The 18,805-nt window shown below is 49.9% G+C and overlaps 1 protein-coding gene across 1 annotated transcript in view; it reads left to right on the plus strand.

Moving 5' to 3' along the window:
• LCP2 (lymphocyte cytosolic protein 2) overlaps window positions 1-18,805 on the plus strand; it is a 44,282-nt gene that overhangs the window by 14,687 nt on the left and 10,790 nt on the right. Inside the window, exons 4-14 of the mRNA XM_080804864.1 lie at window positions 4,135-4,200; window positions 4,862-4,893; window positions 5,497-5,534; window positions 8,373-8,571; window positions 10,629-10,726; window positions 12,276-12,342; window positions 12,446-12,529; window positions 15,590-15,615; window positions 15,731-15,750; window positions 15,845-15,952; window positions 17,326-17,356. Coding sequence (XP_080660990.1) covers window positions 4,135-4,200; window positions 4,862-4,893; window positions 5,497-5,534; window positions 8,373-8,571; window positions 10,629-10,726; window positions 12,276-12,342; window positions 12,446-12,529; window positions 15,590-15,615; window positions 15,731-15,750; window positions 15,845-15,952; window positions 17,326-17,356 — 769 coding nt within the window. The remainder of the gene's footprint in view (window positions 1-4,134; window positions 4,201-4,861; window positions 4,894-5,496; window positions 5,535-8,372; window positions 8,572-10,628; window positions 10,727-12,275; window positions 12,343-12,445; window positions 12,530-15,589; window positions 15,616-15,730; window positions 15,751-15,844; window positions 15,953-17,325; window positions 17,357-18,805) is intronic.

Genomic DNA, 18,805 nt, shown 5'->3' on the forward strand with positions numbered 1-18,805 from the left:
AAAAAAAAAAAGATAAATAAAATAAAATAAAGGAAAACATGCAGAGCAAGAGCCAGAGCCAGAGTAAGGATGTGTGCTCGGTGCCCGGGGAGCGGCTGGGATGGGGACAGGACAGGCAGGCAGTGAGGCAGGCGGGGAGGCACAGGACTGAGCAAACAGACTTGGCCTCTTCTGGGCCTGGGAGCCTGTTGTCCTGGGAGGGAACAGCGTGTCCCCCTGTGCAGGAGCGCCTGGAAGAGGGGGAGAAGGAAAGCTCCCCAAAGCTCTTACCGCGAGAGCTATGGGGAGACATGCGTTTACAACGTCAGCCTGGGAACATGACAGGAACATGGGTGACAATGCAGGCAGCAGAGATACAGCTTCTGGGGTAACTTACTCTTCCTGTGCTCTGTGGGCTCTGGGACTTCCTCTCCTCTTCTGTTTCCTTCTGCCCTGGCCTTCTCCCTCCTCCCTCCCTGCCCTCCTTTCTGCCTGCCTTTCTTTTTATACTTTCCTTCTTACTTCTCTGTGACCAGCAAAGTTGATTTCGAAATGCAGGGAGGACTTCCACTTGCTTGGTAAATAAAGCACAGGGAACCGCTGAAAAGGAGGCCATCTCCTCCTCCCCATCTCCTCCTCCCTCATCTCCTCCCCCTCCTCCCCTCCTCCCCATCTCCTCTCCATCTCCTCCCCCTCCTCCCCATCTCCTCCTCCCCATCTCCTCCTCCCTCATCTCCTCCTCCTCCTCCCTCATCTCCTCCTCCTCCTCCCCCATCTCCTCCCCCTTCTCCCCCTCTCCTCCTCCCCCATCTCCTCCCCCTCCTCCCTCATCTCCTCCCCCTCTTCCCCATCTCCTCCACCTCCTCCCCATCTCCTCCTCCCCATCTCCTCCTCTTCCTCCATCTCCTCCCCCTTCTCCCCATCTCCTCCTCCCTTATCTCCTCCTCCTCCTCCCCATCTCCTCCTTCCTCATCTCCTCCTCCCCCATCTCCTCCCCCTCCTCCCCATTTCCTCCTCCCCATCTCCTCCTCCCTAATCTCCTCCCCCTTCTCCCCATCTCCTCCTCCCTCATCTCCTCCTCCTCCTCCCCCATCTCCTCCCCCTCCTCCCCATCTCCTCTTTGTTTTCCTCCTCCTCCTCACCTCCTTATCTTCCTCCTTTCTCCTTCTTAAAATTAAAAAAAAATCCAGGGATACTAAGAACAATAAAATTGATTTCACCACCTTTTCAGACTATAAGAATCCCCAGGAGGCTGGTTGGGCCTCACCCCCAGGCCTCACCCCCATAGGTTCTGATGGGTAAAGTCCATCGGGAGCCTGGTAGTCTGTGTAATTCAGCGGTCAGGCTGGTCCGGGATTCCCTCACCAAGGCCAATGCTCTTACCTTGCTGGTGAGGAACTGGGGCCTAGGGAGGGCCAACGCCTTGCCGGAGGTCATACAGTAGGCCGGCTTAGGGGGCAGGATGTCACAGCCAGACTCCGGACAAGGACCCAGAAAAGACCTGGGACTGAGCAGTCAGAGACACGTCCCATAGCATATTACGGCTGGGACTGCATGGGACCCACCTTGCTGCATGGCTCGCCTTCCTGTCAGAGGCTTCTGCCCCAGCTTGGGGCCCATTTATCTCTAAAACAAGGCAAAGCACAGTTATGTCTACCTGCTGCCCAGTGCTGGTGTTAAGTGAGGCCTGAGGTTTGTGGGGAGGAGGAGGAATGAGTCACCTCCGGCCACTCACTGTCACTTGGTTCTCTCTGTGGGTGTGAGAGTGGGGGCCGGCTCTGAAGGTTTGCTTCCACCCCCCTGCCCCGTCCACCAGCAGCGCTCCCAGCCAGCCTGGCAGGCTTTCTCTGCCGCCTGACCAAACAGGAGGGTGCCGGCAGCCCCTGTTTTGCCACATGCTGGCCTCGGGGGCCCTGCTCCGCATTCTGTCACCTCTCTGCTGCTCCTCTGTAGGGCCTGCGGTTTGACATTTCCTTCCTTAGCCAGTTCGAGCCCCAGAAGCCTCCAGCCAGGCTGCTAAAGATACTGGTAAGAAGGCCGCCGCAGAGCGGAGGAGGTCTTCCCAGGATCAAAGCGGCTTTGTGAGCTGGTCAGAGCCCACGGAGCTCTTTTGGAAGGGCCTCTGAGGGGCGGCCCCGTCCCTTTCCCCGGGGCCACAGCTGAAATGTCATCCCTGAGCTGAGGCCCCAGGCCCGCTGTGCTGCTTTTCCATCGCAACAGCGTCCCACCCACGGGTTCCAGCCCCCCTGCCCGGCCCCCACCTCCGTCGCCTGTATATCGGCACAACCCTCTGCTAGAATTTCACTTCCTGCAATGTTCATTGTTTGTCTCTTTCCACTCGCATGAAAGCTCCTCGAGCCCAGGGCCCTCTGCATGGTTCACAGAGGCACCCGGAGCACTGGGCAGAGTTCCTGGCACCTTGAAGGCCCTCAGGACACCCCATGGAGTGAAGGCCTGTCTGTGTGGGAGGGGCTTCTGCAGCCACCAGGGCCTGACCCTGACTCGGTCAAGGTGTGGCCACCAGCAGGGCTCCCTCGGTGGCTCTGAAGGATCTGTTCCATCCCACATGGCTGAGGAGGGGGGAGAGGGACTGCTTCAGCTTCTCAAAGTCATAGCTTAAAGGAGACAAGAAAAGTGTGTCACAAGGGCTCTGGTGGTGTGATCAGGAGGCCAATGCCAAGTCCCCTCTCCTGCTTTAAAGCAACTGCCCCGTCTGGGCCATGTGAATTCCCCGCGGCCACAGCACAGGGAGGACTAAACCTTCCCCTCTTTCCTGCTCCATCCCCATAAGTCCCCAGTGTGTTTATAAAATGTATCCTGTCATTCTACGGAGGGAGCAGGGCTCAGAGCAGCCATCCGCCGCTTCCTGGGACTGGGAAGAAGTGGGGGGCTGGGAGCCTGGGGGAGTCATGAGGGAAGTAGGGAGTAGTGGATGCTTAGGACCACATTTGCTAACTTAGCAAGTTTGTTTTAGGCCAAACTTGTTACCTCATGATGGTCACTTCCCTGAAGGAATGTAGGTCCTGGTTCATTCATAGATGGGCCACAGGCTCACTGGCCTCAGCTCATGGGGAGCTCGTAGCAGAGAGGAAACTGATACGAGGCTGCAGTGTGTTGAAAATAGGCTGCCCTGGTAATGAGGGAGCCTAGTTTTGGCAGAGGGGGGCTTTATCACTAACCCACCCTGTGAGTCTCTGTGGCCTCATCTATAAAATGATATTGGTTTCGATCATCTTTGAGGCTCCTCCCAGCTGCCTCCAAATCTCTAGGAAGTACTGAGTCTGTGTTCCCTTGGTCTGAGGGTTCCCTTGGCCTCATCGGTGGGCACTAAGGAGGGCTAGAGTCTCCTGTCCTGGAGCCCCGAGAGACCCCATGGATTGGACTCTTACTGCTAGGGTGTGCTTGAGGGGCAATCCTTCTCGTGAAGGCCTTCCCTGTTCTGGGGTTTGAGAATTTGCTAGCTCACAACACCTGAGGACTGAGAGTATTGCCAAGTATCTCCAAGTTCTAGCCAAGGTTGGCCTCAGGACATGGGTGAATCAAGGAGTCTCCCACTCTTCAGGATGTGCCCTGACTGGGAACATTCCTCCAAATTTTATTAAAAAAAAAAAAAATCCATGTCACTGAGGAGAAGGCAGGGGGGGTGGGGGAATGAAAGAAGATACAGACCAAAGAACAGCTCAGCAGAGCTCCTGTCAAGCTCTGCGACAAGCTGCTGGTTCCTCTAGGTTTCTGAGATGGACTGAGGGTTCCTGGAAGCCTGACATCCCCACAGGGACGTTAAACCAAGAGTCAGGGGACCTCAGCTCCAGGAGCAGTAAGACAATAAAATACACAGTGGTCATATCCAGGTTGTAGGGCTCCAGAATTTCAGAGAAGTGGAGCCGGGGGAAAGCTGACAGGTCTGACCCTTCACAGAGGGTCTTTGAACTTCACTGAGGAGGCTGAGCGAGCACAGAGGGCCTGCTGGGCAGGAGCGGGGACTGGTGAGGGGATGAAGGTGGGAGGACGTGAGTAGCAGAGGCCCCGTGGAGGCTGGTCAGTGTTGGCCCGGTGCTCAAGGTCACGCAGATGAGGGAACTCCAGGGCTAATGAGAAGGTTGGACTGGGGAAGAGATGATGGTTTTGTCACCTTGGCTGTCTTTTACCTTGTAGGATTCTCAGTAAGTTAAGTCAAGAAATCAACAAGAATGAAGAGAGAAGGAGCATCTTCACACGCAAGTGAGTGGGGGAGCCAAGATTCCAGTAACGCTGTAATGAAACCCAAAGAATTTTCAAACTCAAGTTGAACCTTCAATGGGAAGGACAAGATAGTTTCACCCCAATTTTTTTTTAAAGATTTTTTTTTTATTTATTTGACAGACAGATCACAAGTAGTCAGAGGGGCAGGCAGAGAGAGAGAGGAGGAAGCAGGCTCCCCGCTGAGCAGAGAGCCCAATGCAGGGCTCGATCCAAGGACCCTGGGACCATGACCCAAGCCGAAGGCAGAGGCTTTAACCCACTGAGCCACCCAGGCGCCCCTCACCCCAATTTTTGACCTGCAGCCCTCCTCTAGCTCCAGGGTCTTGAAGCTGGTGCCAAGATGGGAAGAGGGAGTTCCTTTTCTCTGCCCTACGTCCTATTTATGGGTCTGTGGGTTCAGGGGAACTTCCCTTAGAGAGTCAGGCAATCATGAGCTCCCAGTTATGCCACCGATGTGACTTTGATAGTTTCCAGAATTTTCAGGCAGCCTGGCCCAGGTTGCTGAACAACAAGGATACCAGTCCTCGATGGTGAGATATAACCCCCTACTGGGGTCTCCTCGTGCAGGGCAGGATGGAGGAAAGAGGGAGAGGTCCCTCAGCCAGTAGCAACATTAATGGAATGCTGTTTGCCTTTGCAGACCCCAAGTCCAGCGGTTTCCTGAAGAGACAGGTAAAGGTGTCAGGGGTGGGAGTGATTGCTTTTGGCAGCGACAGGTACTTTGGTTCTTCTGTCTGCCAGTTCCTGGGGCTCCTGGGGTGTTGTGCAGGTGACCTTACTCATTTGCCTGTCAAGCAGTTCTTTCCCAGAGAGAGATTTGGCTCCAGGCTGCGAACAGAAGAAGTATTACTCTGCAGGGTGCCTGGTTTATGGTCCCAGCTTCGCTGGGAGCCTCTATAGATCTGAAATGAGGAACTCCGGGGGGAAACATGGGAGGACCCAGGCTTAGACTGAGCACCTGAGCAAAGCCAGTGCCCCTCCATCTGGGTCTTTAAAACTTTGAAGAAACTGTAGGGATAGGTCCCCTGTGTCTGTGTATTTTAAAGCCTTCTTGGGGGACTCTTCTGCAGTGAAAGGTTGGGAATCACCGCTGCCTTCTGGTAGCATGAGCTGCTCAGGTGGAAATTCTAGAGCTGATGCTAAACCAGCCCCCAGGTATGAGGATGAAGGCCTGGGATGGACAGTGGTGTGGGGACACAGCAGATGGGGTGCTGCTTTGACTTTCCTTCTAGAGGTTTCTTTTGGCACTGATGATGGTGTTATCTTCTTCTGCAGAAAGCCATGAAGAGGACAATGGGGGCTGGTCATCCTTTGTGAGTATGGCGTGGGCTCTCCTACCCTTACAGCACTTTGCAGAGCACCTTTGTAATAGGAACGAGCATGATGCCAAAAGGAGCAAGTCTTCTCGCAAGATGCCAGTATTACCCTCCCCTGGGTGTCATAAGATGTGTTCTGTAAAGGCCAGATAGTAAATATTTCCAGCTTTGCCATTACACGGCCTCCAGTTCATCTGCTCACCTCTGCTCCTATAGCACAAATGTAGCCATAGATGACAGCTGAACAATTGTGCTTGGTCGTGTGCCAATAAACCTTTATTTACAAAAACAGATGGTGGGCCGGATTTGGCCCATGGGCTAGAGTTTTCAGATCGCCTCATTATTCACTATTATCACCCCCATAGCAGGACCTTTCCAAACTCCCTCCTCTAGATGGGATACACTAAAGTAGCTTAAAATAGCTTTTTTTTCATAGACTTAAGTCCTCACTGGTGACACAGAAGCAAAGAGATTTCAGAATCAACTATTAACCCTGAAAAGACCTTGGGGAAAGCCCAGTCCAATTGGGTTTTATGTTGGAGGGGTCACAATGACCTCTTTGAGAATCTGATGAACTCTGGGTATCCTCTACCCAGAAGACTGCTTCCACGGTCATTATGCTGGACTCTGGCTAAGAAACTCGGTTATGGCTAGGAGCCCAGTGTGTTCATTTTACAGATGAAGCAGCTGAGCCCAGTGGAGAATGGGACTTATGTAGAGCCACACAGCTAGTTAGAGGCCAGCCTGGGGCCCAGGTGGCCTGATCCTCAGCCTAGTGGTCTTTCTGGTAAGCTGTTGCCTCAGTGCCTTTAGGAAGCTGGTAAAACATGCCTTGTCCTATTGGGATTCTGACAAAAGGAAGCATTACGTTTAAAAAATGCTCACCAAGTCTGTACTTTCTCTAAGAAGACAAAGGAATCGGCAAGATTTATTTTGGCATCTTTGCCACTGCAAAGGGCCATGTGGTCCCTCCTTGCAGGAGCCCAGCCTGAGGCTAATGTCCTTCACGGTCTCCAGGGACACGCCTCTCCATTAGCCACTGCCTCTAGCACTCGTGGGTTCTGGTGCATGCCCAGCCCTGCACAGAGCGCTATGTGGGCAGGGATGGAGAAAAGCCCCCCACCCCTTTGAGCCTTTTATAGTATGGATAACACTTACACACAGCAGAATATGACTAAGAACAAATACATGCATGCAAATTTAGGAGTCAAATCACTGGGGAAATGCACTGTTTGAGAAGTGGAGAGGAAAAGTCTCTTATTGAGAAAGGCTTCCAGGGTAAAAGGCTGGTAGAAAGTGGAACAGTAGAGCCTGGGTATGTAGGCTGAGACAATCTAGGGATTCCTTTGTCAGTCAAGGGCAGTCACTGGGGCCACTAGGGAGAGAGGTGGAGACTACTGTTCCCAAGGCCTCTGATTCAGGGGTTCCATCCCCTGCTCTCAAGTTATAGGAACACAGAAGACAGGACGAAGTCTTTTTTTTTTTTTATAAGACTATCATTCTTCTTTTTTTTTTTTTTCAAAGATTTCATTTATTTATTTGACAGCGAGAGAGAGAGATCACAAGTAGGCAGAGCAGCAGGCAAAGGGAGAGGGAGAAGCTGGCTCCCCACTGAGCAGAGAGCCTGATGCGGGACTCGATCCCAGGACCCTGGGATCATGACCTGAGCTGAAGGCAGAGCCTTAACTGACTGAGTCACTCAGTCACCCATGAAGTCTTTCTCAGAGTTCAGGAAGACACTCAACCTTACTTTGCCTTCTGATATTTTAAAAAATATACCTCAAATCAAAGATGAACACAGGAATCTTTCAACTGAACAATTTAGGTGGTCTTTCTTAAGTCACCTAGCCAAGCTGTGAGGATTTCTAGGCTACTGGTACACACCTTTCCTTGTCAAGATACAACCTCCCACAGCTTCTTTCCATACTGCCCTTGACTTTAGAGAACTGCCCTGGGCTCCCCTATTACCCACTGAACTTCGGCACGAGAGTACTCAGGCGCTCGTCCCCTGCTGCAGCTGATGGTGTCACTCTGCTTGGGAAGCCATTACTATGACTGTCCACTTTCATGAGCAGCCTCAAAGGCATTCACTCAGTCCCCAGGGCTCGCTTTCCCTGAGACCTACAAAGGAGCACACACAAAACACAACACAACGTTTAAAATTTAGAAAGAGAGTCTCTTCCCAAAAAAGCAGCTTTAAACTCAGTGTCAGACGTCATGAAAAATAAGCTGCTGTTTCTCCGCACTCCGCTCCCAGCAAAAAGAATTGCACAGCCTTAACTCTCCCCTCTCAGACACAATTTAATCTGCCTTCTAATGAGCAGGCTTTGGTTATCTGGTTTCCCCATTAGCATGGCCTTCCATACTCACTGGGTTATAATGAGGAGAAGGTTTTGAGCACAGGCACGCCAAGAAGAGAACAATTAACTAGCAGGATCGCAAATGCTTCAGGCATTTAGCCTCCCTCTTGGCGATGCTTGGAATAAGAAACATGTTTCCTTGACACAGAGCTGGCTCTCCCACCCCTCTGTTCCTGTGCCCTCCTCATCTCTTCCACTATTCTCTCTTGTGCCTAAAAAGTGTAGAGGAAAATGCACTGGCCTCGTGGCCTAAAGGCCTTGATGGAAGTTCCAAGTCCACAACTCACGGGCCCTGGGATCTCGCACTCCCCGACCTCAGTGTCCTCATCTGTGAAATGGGAGTGACCGTCTGACTGCTGCCGCTTCCCACGCCAGGACTGCCACGAGGCTTGGCAGAGAGAGAATCGCTAAGGGCAGGCACCTGGGTGCCACGGGGCCTCCACAAACCAGTCTGTCCCTGTCACTGTGTTGGCAGGAAGAAGATGACTATGAGAGCCCCACGGATGATCAGAACGAGGATGACAACGATGACTACGAGTCCCCCAACGAGGAGGAAGAGGCGCCTGTGGAAGACGACGCGGATTACGAGCCGCCGCCCTCCAACGACGAGGAGGCCCTGCAGAACTCTATCCTGCCTGCCAAGCCTTTCCCCAACTCCAACTCCACGTACATCGGTAAGGCCCTGGCTGCCCACCGAGCTGACCCGCGCCAGGCCCGCGCCCACGCGGTGCAAAGGGGTCTGTGGACACCGGCTCAGCTGCCTCCTGGCTCTATGGCTTTGGGCAGGTGACTCCCCCTCTCTGGGCCTCAGTTTACTCATCTGTGAAATAGGATAATAAAAACATAGCCCACAGAGGTTTGCTGGGAGGATGAGAACCGTTGCCAACAAATCACGGCCTGTGGTTGCTGATCCTGATGCTGAGCTGCCATTTCCGGGTATTTTCCAGCAATAACTCACTTTGTGCAGGACTTAGGGACTCGAGAGTAGCTTCCTATTCCTCCCTGTCTTTCGGCCAACTTGTAGTTCCGTGGCATTTCCACTCACAAACGTCGACAGCTAGGGTCAACGTTAACAGTGCGAAGGGACTTTGACCATCACTTGAGAAAATGGAAACAGTATTTAAGTTTTTTATTGTCAGTCTGTTCCTACCAGGCTGTTTTTCCCTCCTTCATTTATCCATTTAGCAATGATGACTGGTCTCCTCTTGCGAGCCAGGCAGCATCCTAAATGGCGAAATGTGAAACTATCAGGAAGGAAGACATAGGCCTTGCCTCGTGGGTCTTACAGGCTAGGACTGGTGATGGCAGAAAGGGAGCCTCTGCACACTTGCCCAGCACAGTGTCACAGAGTCAGCTAGAAAGTTGATGATCTACACTCTGAACCAATGGATACCCCTCTTCCGTTCTGCTGTACGACTCTTTTGCCATGTGAAAGCTCTTTCACAAACACTGTGTCAGCATTTCGTTCTGTGTTTTTAAGCACACTGTATGACACAGGGAAGACGGATCAAGCCTGTTTCATACACATTCTCTGGATACCCAGAGAAGACATGGATAGTTAAGTCACTGAGTGCCTCGTATGTGCCATTTATGGAGACACAGAGTGGAGACAGTCCTCACCCCAAAGATTTCACAGTCTAGTGGGTGAGGTAACATCAGATGCAGTCAACACAAATGACTTAATTAAACCATGATCTATAGAAGACAAGTGTGGGTGATAAGGCTGGGACATACGCCCGATCTGGCCTTGCTTCCCTTAAGACATGAGATTTAAGTTTCAACTTCACAGATGGCTGGGAGTTGGCTATGGAGTGGGGGTGGGGATATGGGAAGTGAGGGTGGATATTTTCCACAGTACAAATGGCCATGCAAAGGCTCTGAGGCTCGAAGGAGCACAGCATGTCAGGCAAGCGGAAAACTGGCCTGTGTGGGTAGAGTAGCATCGGATTAGACCAGGCTTGCCCAAGTTCTGAGCCCACTCTCTGTGGAAGAGCAATCCTTCTCCAAGGCTGGGACTAGGGTGAGACAACAGAGGCACCTGGGGCACAGAATGTAAGGAGGTCCTCAGTGACAGTCCTGGCCTGCTTTTCTCCCTGTCACAGGGATGGGACATTGCTAGCTTATCAGCTTGGCCTGGGGATCCTTCAGTGGGATCAGAATACTGTTAGTCCCTGCCCAAAGCAAGTCCAAGAAACCAGTTAAGATCTGTGAATCCGAGCCTCCTGGCTGGCTCAGTTAGCAGAGCCTGTGACTCTTGATCCCGGGGTTATAAATTTGAGCCCCGGGGTGGGTGTACAGATTACTTAAAAATAAAGTCTTACCAAAAAAAAAAAAAAAAATTAAAAAAAATCTGTGATTCAGTAACCAGCCCTTCCCCTTAAGGGAAGAGACAACAAAAAGAGGAAGTGGGAGGGAGAGGTCAGCCCAGAGCATTTGTGAGGGGAAAGAAGGGGACCCAGGACCTGAGCCATGAAGGCCTAGTTAACCCAGGCCCGTGTGCGTGTGTGTGTGTGAGACAGAGAGAGAGAGATAGAGAGAGAGAGAGAGAGTCTGTGAGACCCAGGCTGGCCTTGGCACTGGTGAGGGTCTGTGGGATGGGATGCCCCCTCCCCCTAGCACACTGGTACTTAGAGCCCGGCGGGGGGTCTGCGGGTCCTGGACAGCACACCCCGCCTTGGTGTGGCATTTCTGCTTTCATTTCACTAACCTACTGCTCTTGCCCCTTCCGCAGACCGGCCCCCCTCCAGCAAAGCCCCGCAGCAGCCACCCGTGCCCCCGCAGAGACCAATGGCTGGGCTGCCTCTTCCGCCCGCAGGCCGGAGTCACCCGGTAGGCCTCCTCGCTTTCTTCCTTGGTGCTATGTCCACTTTGATCCCTCCTTTGCCGGAGAGAAGACTCTATGTATCTTTATCCAATGCTGACTAGTAAGAAAAGATTATATATAGGCAGGGAACATGCAAACCCAGGCACTTGCAGTGGTGGGGGTGGGGCTTGGGGGTGACATACTAGTGATTTTTACTTAGGTCGTAGTGCATATCACCGGCATTTTCTTTTTACCCAAAGCAATGTAAACTACTTCAATAATGAAGTATTGCTATTATTTCCCAGCTTTGAAATTAATAAAAACTGTGAAATAAACTCAAGGGACCAAGGTCAGTAAGTCGCCCCCATCTCTGTCGCGTGGGTCCCTAGCACCTTCTCTCGCCTGCAAGACGTGCGCCACCTGCCGACCAGAAGCGGAAATTCCTCGAGCCGGTGGCTTGAGCCCCGGAGGCTTACAATGCAGGGAACCCAGGGGGACAGAGACAGACAGCAAACCGCCTCTCCTCTTTCTTCAAGCTTACAGCCTCAGGTCCTGTGAGTCCAGTTAAGTACCCAGAGAGACCCCGAGAAATTCAGGCTAATATGTTAATAGCTGGAAATGTGTTTTCTTCGTAAGGGATCCGAGCACTTTAATAGCGGTGGCAGTTGCCAAAATGTCAGGGCTGGAAGGACGGAGAGAACGTTGTTTCCCCCAAATCTCAAAATGCAGACCACACCACAGTTAGGACCTTTCATCTAAGCATATATGGCTTTCTCCTGCTTGTGCAGTTTTCTTGCAAAGGGGCTCAGGGAGCTGAACTGATCTACAAAGCATTTTGCTTTGAAAACTGAAGGCCTCCACCTCCATTACTGGGATGCAGAATTCACTCATTCCATCAACAGATAGCTATTAGCCACTACTGTGTGCCAGGCAGTGTTCTAGCTGCTGGGACTAGAGCACGGACAAGACAAATAAGGTCCCTATTTTTGTAACACTTCAATTTTGGTTAAGGGGAGGAAGATACTAAACAAGTAAGTAGAAGTATGCAAAAGACAATTTGAGCAGTTATGTGTGGTTAGGGAGACAGAAGACCCAGTAACACAATAATGGGTGGGAAGATGACATTGAGCTGGACAGAATGGGCCAGTTGTGGCAGGAGCTGGGGAAGGAACATTCTAGATAGAGGGAAACACAATCACTGAGATGAGAAGGAGGGCATGAGCTTGAGATCTTGCAGGAACTGTAAGAAGACATTTGGAGTGGGAGCCCAGTAGGCACTGGAGAGAGGAGTCTAAGAAGTTGGAATGGTGGACACATAGTGAGTTTTTACTGTGTTCCTAATGTGACAGGGGCCACTCAAGGGCTTGGCAGGGGACTGACATGCTCATTTCCCTGCCATGCAGATAATACCCTGGATGGAAGGGTGTGGGATGGGGGAACTCAAGTAAGAGGTTATTGTCCAGGAGAGAAATGACAGGAAAGTGAACAGGTCAGACAGATTTGGGGCATTGAAGCCATAGGACTCGTGGATGTATCCTAATGAGATGCTGCCTAACGTGGATCTTTTTTAAACAGCCACTCCCTCCACCCCAACCAAATCACGAAGAACCTAGCCGAGGTAGAAACCATAAGACAGCAAAGCGTAAGTATGGGGGCTGCCCTCCCTTGCCCACCAGCGAACCTGTTCCCGCCGCCCCAGCCAATGCTTTATTCTTGAAATTGACTTCAGTCTTTTTCCCTTCCAGTTCCTGCTCCTTCCATAGACAGAAGCACGAAACCTCCCCTCGATCGTTCATTAGCCCCATTTGACAGAGAGCCCTTCACACTAGGTTGGTATCTCTCTATTTGATGCGTAGTGACAACGGCCAATATTTATAGAGTGCTTATGGCATGAATTTCACATGTACCACCACGATCATAAGGGTACTGGGATGTAGGCCTACTGGCATCATCCTCATTTCAGAGACGAGGCAACTGAGGCCTAAAGAGATAACTTTCCCAGATGACTCAGCTACCCAGTGATGGGGTAGAGACTCAACCTGAGATCAAACTGACTTCAGAACTCCTGCTGTCAGTCCTGTGCTGGGGCTGCTTCTTCATGGGGGCCGGGTGTACCCACATCTCATCGTCCTCTGGGAGGCTGGAGCAGGAAGCCTCGCAGGGGAGAGGGAGGGCCTGGGCGGAGACAGGAGGCCTGGGAGAGCTGTTGTCAGCTGCCTCGGCTGCTACTGAGCGGCTTACTGACCGCAGGGACCATGTGTGTTCAGAGTCGTCTCCTTATTTGTAAGGCGGCTGTTCTGTAGGGAGAAGACACGTGATAAAACTCCAAGGTAATATTCAAATGTCAGGGTTGTTTATTGTTGTCATGTGCAGTTGATCAAACTGTGGGTATCCTAAAGTCCCTTCCCCCCCAGAATCAGCCCCGAGTGTTCTTGGAGTGTGGCCACTTGTCTATAGAGCTATTTCCAATTCAATTCTAAAACTTAGCAACCGTTTATTGAGCACCCCTCCAGGGGTCAGTACTTTATATACCAAAAATAATTTACCTACATTATCCTCACAACGATCCAATGAAGGGAGTAAATTATTCCTCCCGTTTTGCAGACAATGAAACTGAAGTTGACAGAAGCTGAAGAACTCTCCCACATTTACATAACTCACTGTTGGGTTTGAACCCAGGGCTTTCTGACTTCAAAGTGGGTGCTCTTTTTCCAGTGACATCATGTTATAGTTGGAGACCCTGGATCTTCCTTGCTCTGGGGTAGGGAGTTCTGGTGAGGGGCCTAGGAGACTTGTAGGAGAAGGGTCCCGAATTCCGGCCACACCCAGCCTTCCTGACCGGCACTCTGAGCTAGGCAGTAGTCTCGGGTGGCCTCAGGTTCCTCTCTGTGTGCAAATGAACCTCAGTTCTGTTGCTTGCTGCGGTTTCCCCAACTGGACCACAGCTCTGATGACTCAGGCAAAGCTCTGTCGGCTGTCTGAATTCAGAATGGTCTGCTGTAGAGGGCTGTTCAAATTATGTGACAAAGAAGACAGGGAGATTCAAGTTCAGATCCCAGACCTGCTTACTATCAGAAGCAGACATCAAATCCTTCAGTCACCTCTTGAACAAAAGTTTCCTCTTAAAAGATTCTTTTTTATAAAAAATGGTTTTTTTTTAAGATTTTGTTTATTTATTGACACAGAGAGAGAGAGAGGGTGAGAGAGGGAGAACGATCAGGGGGAGGGGCAGAGGGAGAAGCAGGTTCCCCACTGAGGAGGGAGCCCAATGATGCGATGTGGGGTTCCATCCTAGGACCCCGGGATCATGACCTGAGACATCCAGGCTCCCCAAAGAACTGTTTTTAAAGAGACCCTTTCTTGACAATACATACTCTTGATTGCTTCCTTGTCCATGATGTTTTGAGAGTGGCTCTTAACAGAGACTCCCAACAGAGACTGTGCCCAGAGAATATGCATACATCAGAAGATTTAAAAAAAAAAAAGAAAGAAAAAAGAAAATCGACTTAAACCTAAGAATATAAATCTAAATTTTCTATGTAACCCTGTAAAGTAGGGTTTCCATCCTAAGCCAGAGTGTTATGAATAATAAATATTTCTTAGACCAACAAAACTGTCTCCCACTGGGCAGTGAGCTCTTCACAGTAGGACCAGATTCTTAGGACCTGCCAGGAGCCTGGGCTGTACATCCTGCTGTGAAAATCCCATTATTCACCTTGGGGTATTAACCACACAGAAGTATGGGAGAGACGGAGGGAAAGAGGAAGTATCTAGCAGTTGTCAGCACCCATGGATCGTGTGCCTGACCCTGCATATAAATTGTCACCAAATCCTTACAGCAGAACTATGCATTTTAAAGCTATAATCCTCATTTTACAGGTAAGCAAATTGAGACTCAAAGACCTTAAATGACTTGCTCAAGACATAGAGAATTTGCTCGAAGAGCTGGTTAAATGCAGTTAAGTGGTACTTTTTATTGTACTGAAAACATAGAGCATATCTGCTTGAAGGGACTTTGGACAGAATAAAAAATAAATTGCTTTGGGGCCCCTGGGTGGCTCAGGGGGTTGGGCCCCTGCCTTCGGCTCAGGTCGTGATCTTGGGGTCCTGGGATCGAGCCCCGCATCGGGCTCTCTGCTCCGCAGGGAGCCTGCTTCTCCCCCATCCTCCTGACTGCCTTCTCTGTCTACTTGTGATCTCTCTCTGTCAAATAAATAAATATCTTTAAAAAAAAATGGCTTTGACCAATTTGGCAATGCAGAGTTCTCAGGTACACCTAGCATTTCTTTAGGGAGCCTGCGTGTCGTCTGTTCCAAGAAAAAAGTAAAAGCATGAAAGAAACCAAACCCAACCAAAATTAAGACAAAATGGCTTGCACCCCACCAGGAGGATCTCCCAAAATGCTCTTCCCCAAATTAAGTTTTTCCGGAAAGTAAGTGTAATACTTTATGTAATGTCCAATGTACCACGGGACTGGGGTAAAATTAACCCCTGCAGGGCAAATGGGTTTATTTCAGATACAGAAAGAAACTTAGGTTATACAAAGAACTTCTTAGTCGATGAAAGAGGCTCAAAATCCCAAAGAGACATTCATCCTTCTTATCATCACTTGCATAAAATCAAAGGTTGAAAAGAAGCCCAGAATCCAGAACATGGTTTATATGTACAAAATGCTGTGTGGCCTTGGGCTAGTCACTTAATTTCTCTGAACCTGTAAAATTAGGGGCTCTATGCGGGCCTCTCCCAGGTCTGAAGTCTGTGATTCTCCAGCGCTCACACCCTGTCAGCCCCCTTAGGCCTGGGACTCAAGGGCTCATCAAACTAGGCTTTAATACCTCCTGCTTAGCCCATCAAGTATTCAAGGCCTGCCTGCTGTTTGTCCTTTACAGGGAAGAAGCCGCCATTTCCTGACAAGGTAAGTGCTTCCCTGGTTTGTTTTGATTGTTTTTATTTTTGTTTTATTGTGGGTCTTGTCTTTATTCTTTGAAAAGAGCTGAGGACACTCACATCTCTTCCCTCCTGTCTTACAGACCTCGGCCCCCGCCGGAAGGTAAGATGCCCTATTGCCTTTGTGTGAGGGAATGTGGTACATGCCCTGGAGACACAGTTACGTTTCTCACCCCTCCTTTGTCTCAACTCTGCAGGCCTCTCGGGGAGCATTTACCCAAGATGCAGAAGCCTCTTTTACCGCCAGCCACCGAAAGGCATGACAGGGGTAGCCCCCTGCCAGGAAAGAAGCCACCTGTGCCCAGGTAACTGTCTTCTGTTGCCTGAGTTTGTCATTTAGAGCGATCACGCCAACACCCCGTCCAGCAGTAGCCTACAAGGAACCGAAAATCGTGGGTGCTCCTGGGGAGCCGTGGGTGGTTTCGCCCCTGGGGCTTGAGGAATTCTGGCTTCTCGGGTTGGATGTCAAGTCCTGGGTCCCTTTGAAGGGGACGGTGATCTAGCAAAGAAAGGAGTGGAGAGATGCTTCCTCAGGAGGATGGGAATGGCTGCTGTCTGTGGAGAACATCTCCTCAGCCCGTCGAACCCATGCTCGTGTTTTTCCTTTCATCTCAGTACATAGGAATAGTAACTGGCACGTCATTTTTCGAGACATGTAGCAGAGAGGACATAATTGGGAGAAGTTTTTAGGTCACTGTAAACATCTTCCTCAATGTTCAGTCACATTTTGTAATGGCAGAATACTGAAGTCTGCTCTAATTTTTTATATTTACTGTGAAGTCTTTTGGGTTCTATGTACCAAAAGCATAAATGTATTGGGGGGCAGGCTCCACTGTACTCCTTATTCACTAAGAACATAACTAAGGCTCCTGTTTTTTCTCGTCAGCGTAATCAGGCTTCATAGCTCTGGCTTTTGGATTAAATGAGGGCCACGGCTAGAAGGCACCGGAAAAAAACCCTCAGTAATCAAGTTAATATTTGAATGGATTTTTTAAATGGAATCTTCTTAAAAACCAAAATGAATGTAAAAAATACATAATGAACAAAATATCAATATCTTAAATAAACACACAGTGGGAGGATGGCAGGTGAAGCATCTGATATCCCCCTGTCCAAGGTGAACCTGACGTGGGCCCAGACACACAGCTGCCCGCCAGAGCTCAAAGGCAGCTGTCACCAAATCTGTCTGACTAGCTTGTGCAGCTGGGAAAAGTCCCAGAGCAGTAGCATTTTCCAGCTGCTTTCCCTTCACCCGAAGGGTGAGCCCCAAGATGGCTGTTTTAAGACATCAGCAAAGGAGAATATTACCTAAAATGTTTTCATTTGCTTGGAGAAACATCTACTCAGTGAAATTTAATAGCTACTAAAGAGTTAGTTTGCTGACTAAACCTTTTATATATATATGTAATTATTTGCTGCAGTAGCTAAAAGAATAAGGGCTTGCCTAGCTCAGCTCTCAATGGTGACAGAACACTGAGTCACCAAACATTTCCTCCACTCCTGCTCCCTGGCTTTTCTGCTGGGGTGTTTCTTTTTTTTTTTTTTCCTCCCCCATTTTGACACAGCTCAGTGGGTTTGATTTCTCATTATTAGAGTAAGTGAAACTCTCTGCATTCTGAGGCTGGCTCGTTGGACCTCTTCATATTCAAGTCTTTTTCTTTGCCCTAATTCATTTCAGGCATGGATGGGGACAAGACAGAAGAGAGAACGTAAGTACAAAATGCCATCTGGTAAATGCTTGGCACAGGGAAATTCAGTGCAGGCTCTGCAGAGCTTGGGGCCATGCCTTTCTCAGACTGCACTGAAGACCAGCATATGGACCAAGGAGGGCACACAGTAGGCTTCTAAATACTGGAGACTGTTGGGGCCTCCATCTTTTCTCCTGTCCACAGTGAGGCGTTGCTTAGCTCTGGTCCCTCTGAGAGCTCCCAGGGTGGCTGGGTGAGTCCCAGCCCCATCGCCAGGTGGTAATTCACAGGGTAAAGTAACCAGAGTTGGAGGGAAGGATAAAAGGAGGGAAGGATGCCCAAGAGTCTAGGCCTTGCAACAAAGTTTACAAGGCCTCTGTTTTCCCTTTTAATAACTTCATGACCCGACTAAGAGGGGGAATAGCAGTTATTGAATGCCTACTGGGTGCATGTCGGTGAGCTCGTGGCTTTTGGATGATGAGCTGTTTGCCTGGGGAGCAGCAATGAAAGTTTTAAGTCAGTTTTTAGCAATGAAAATCTTATGTCCCAGAATCCCCATCGGTTTCAGGCAAACTGGGACTGGGGTAGTTGGTCACCCCAGCTTTACACGTTTTGCACTTAATGACCCTATGAAGAGTCATTGTTTTTCTTTTAATAAGAGGAAATCAAAGCTCACAAGGGGTAAGAGACTCATCTCAAGTTGCACAGCTAGTGATTAGCCAGATAGGAATTCAGGTCTATCTGATTTCCTTTACACTATAAGCCCTCTGAAGGTGATCACACCCCTACCACTGTTTAAGGTCTTAGCCCACAAGTGCCTGCTGTCTTGTAGCTCTGTGCTAGATGACATGATGGTTCAGATACAGTGCTAGGATATGAGAGACAGGCAGACCCACACCCACATTGTAAACAGCAAATGATCATGAAATGAGCTCTAGAGGTGGAGGCAAGAAAGTAATTGATGGGGCTTGAGGGATCGGGGTTGACTTCTTAGAGGTGAGGTTTATGATGTCATTGAATGATGGGGAGGGCACAGAATAGAGTCATCCTAAAAGAAATCCCAGGTGCATTCCTGCCTCAGGAATGTACACAGCAAAGGTAGGTGGGTGACAATTCCTGTTCACCCTATGGGGACAGCAAGGATAGCATCTTGGCTGCAGAGTCACAGGGACAAAGAGGAGACAAGGTGGAAAGTGAGGGAAACATTATATTCTTGAGGTTCCCAGTTTCTGAAAGGGTCGATGCTCATGTCATGAGAATCCGAGAGCTGTAGAAAGAAACATAACATGGTTGCTATGGGGTTGAAGAGGAATTTCATCGTGAGCATTCAGTGAGCCCATGTGCATTTATCTATGCAGCGCTTTGCTGCGACTCCCAGTTCGCCAACTGGGATGAACAATTCTGGCTATGACTCTTCTTATCTCAATGGTAGGACTAATGACAACTGACTTTCACTGAGCACTTCCCATA

The sequence above is a fragment of the Martes martes genome (assembly GCF_963455335.1).
Source record: "Martes martes genome assembly, chromosome: 5".
NCBI lineage: Eukaryota > Metazoa > Chordata > Mammalia > Carnivora > Mustelidae > Martes > Martes martes.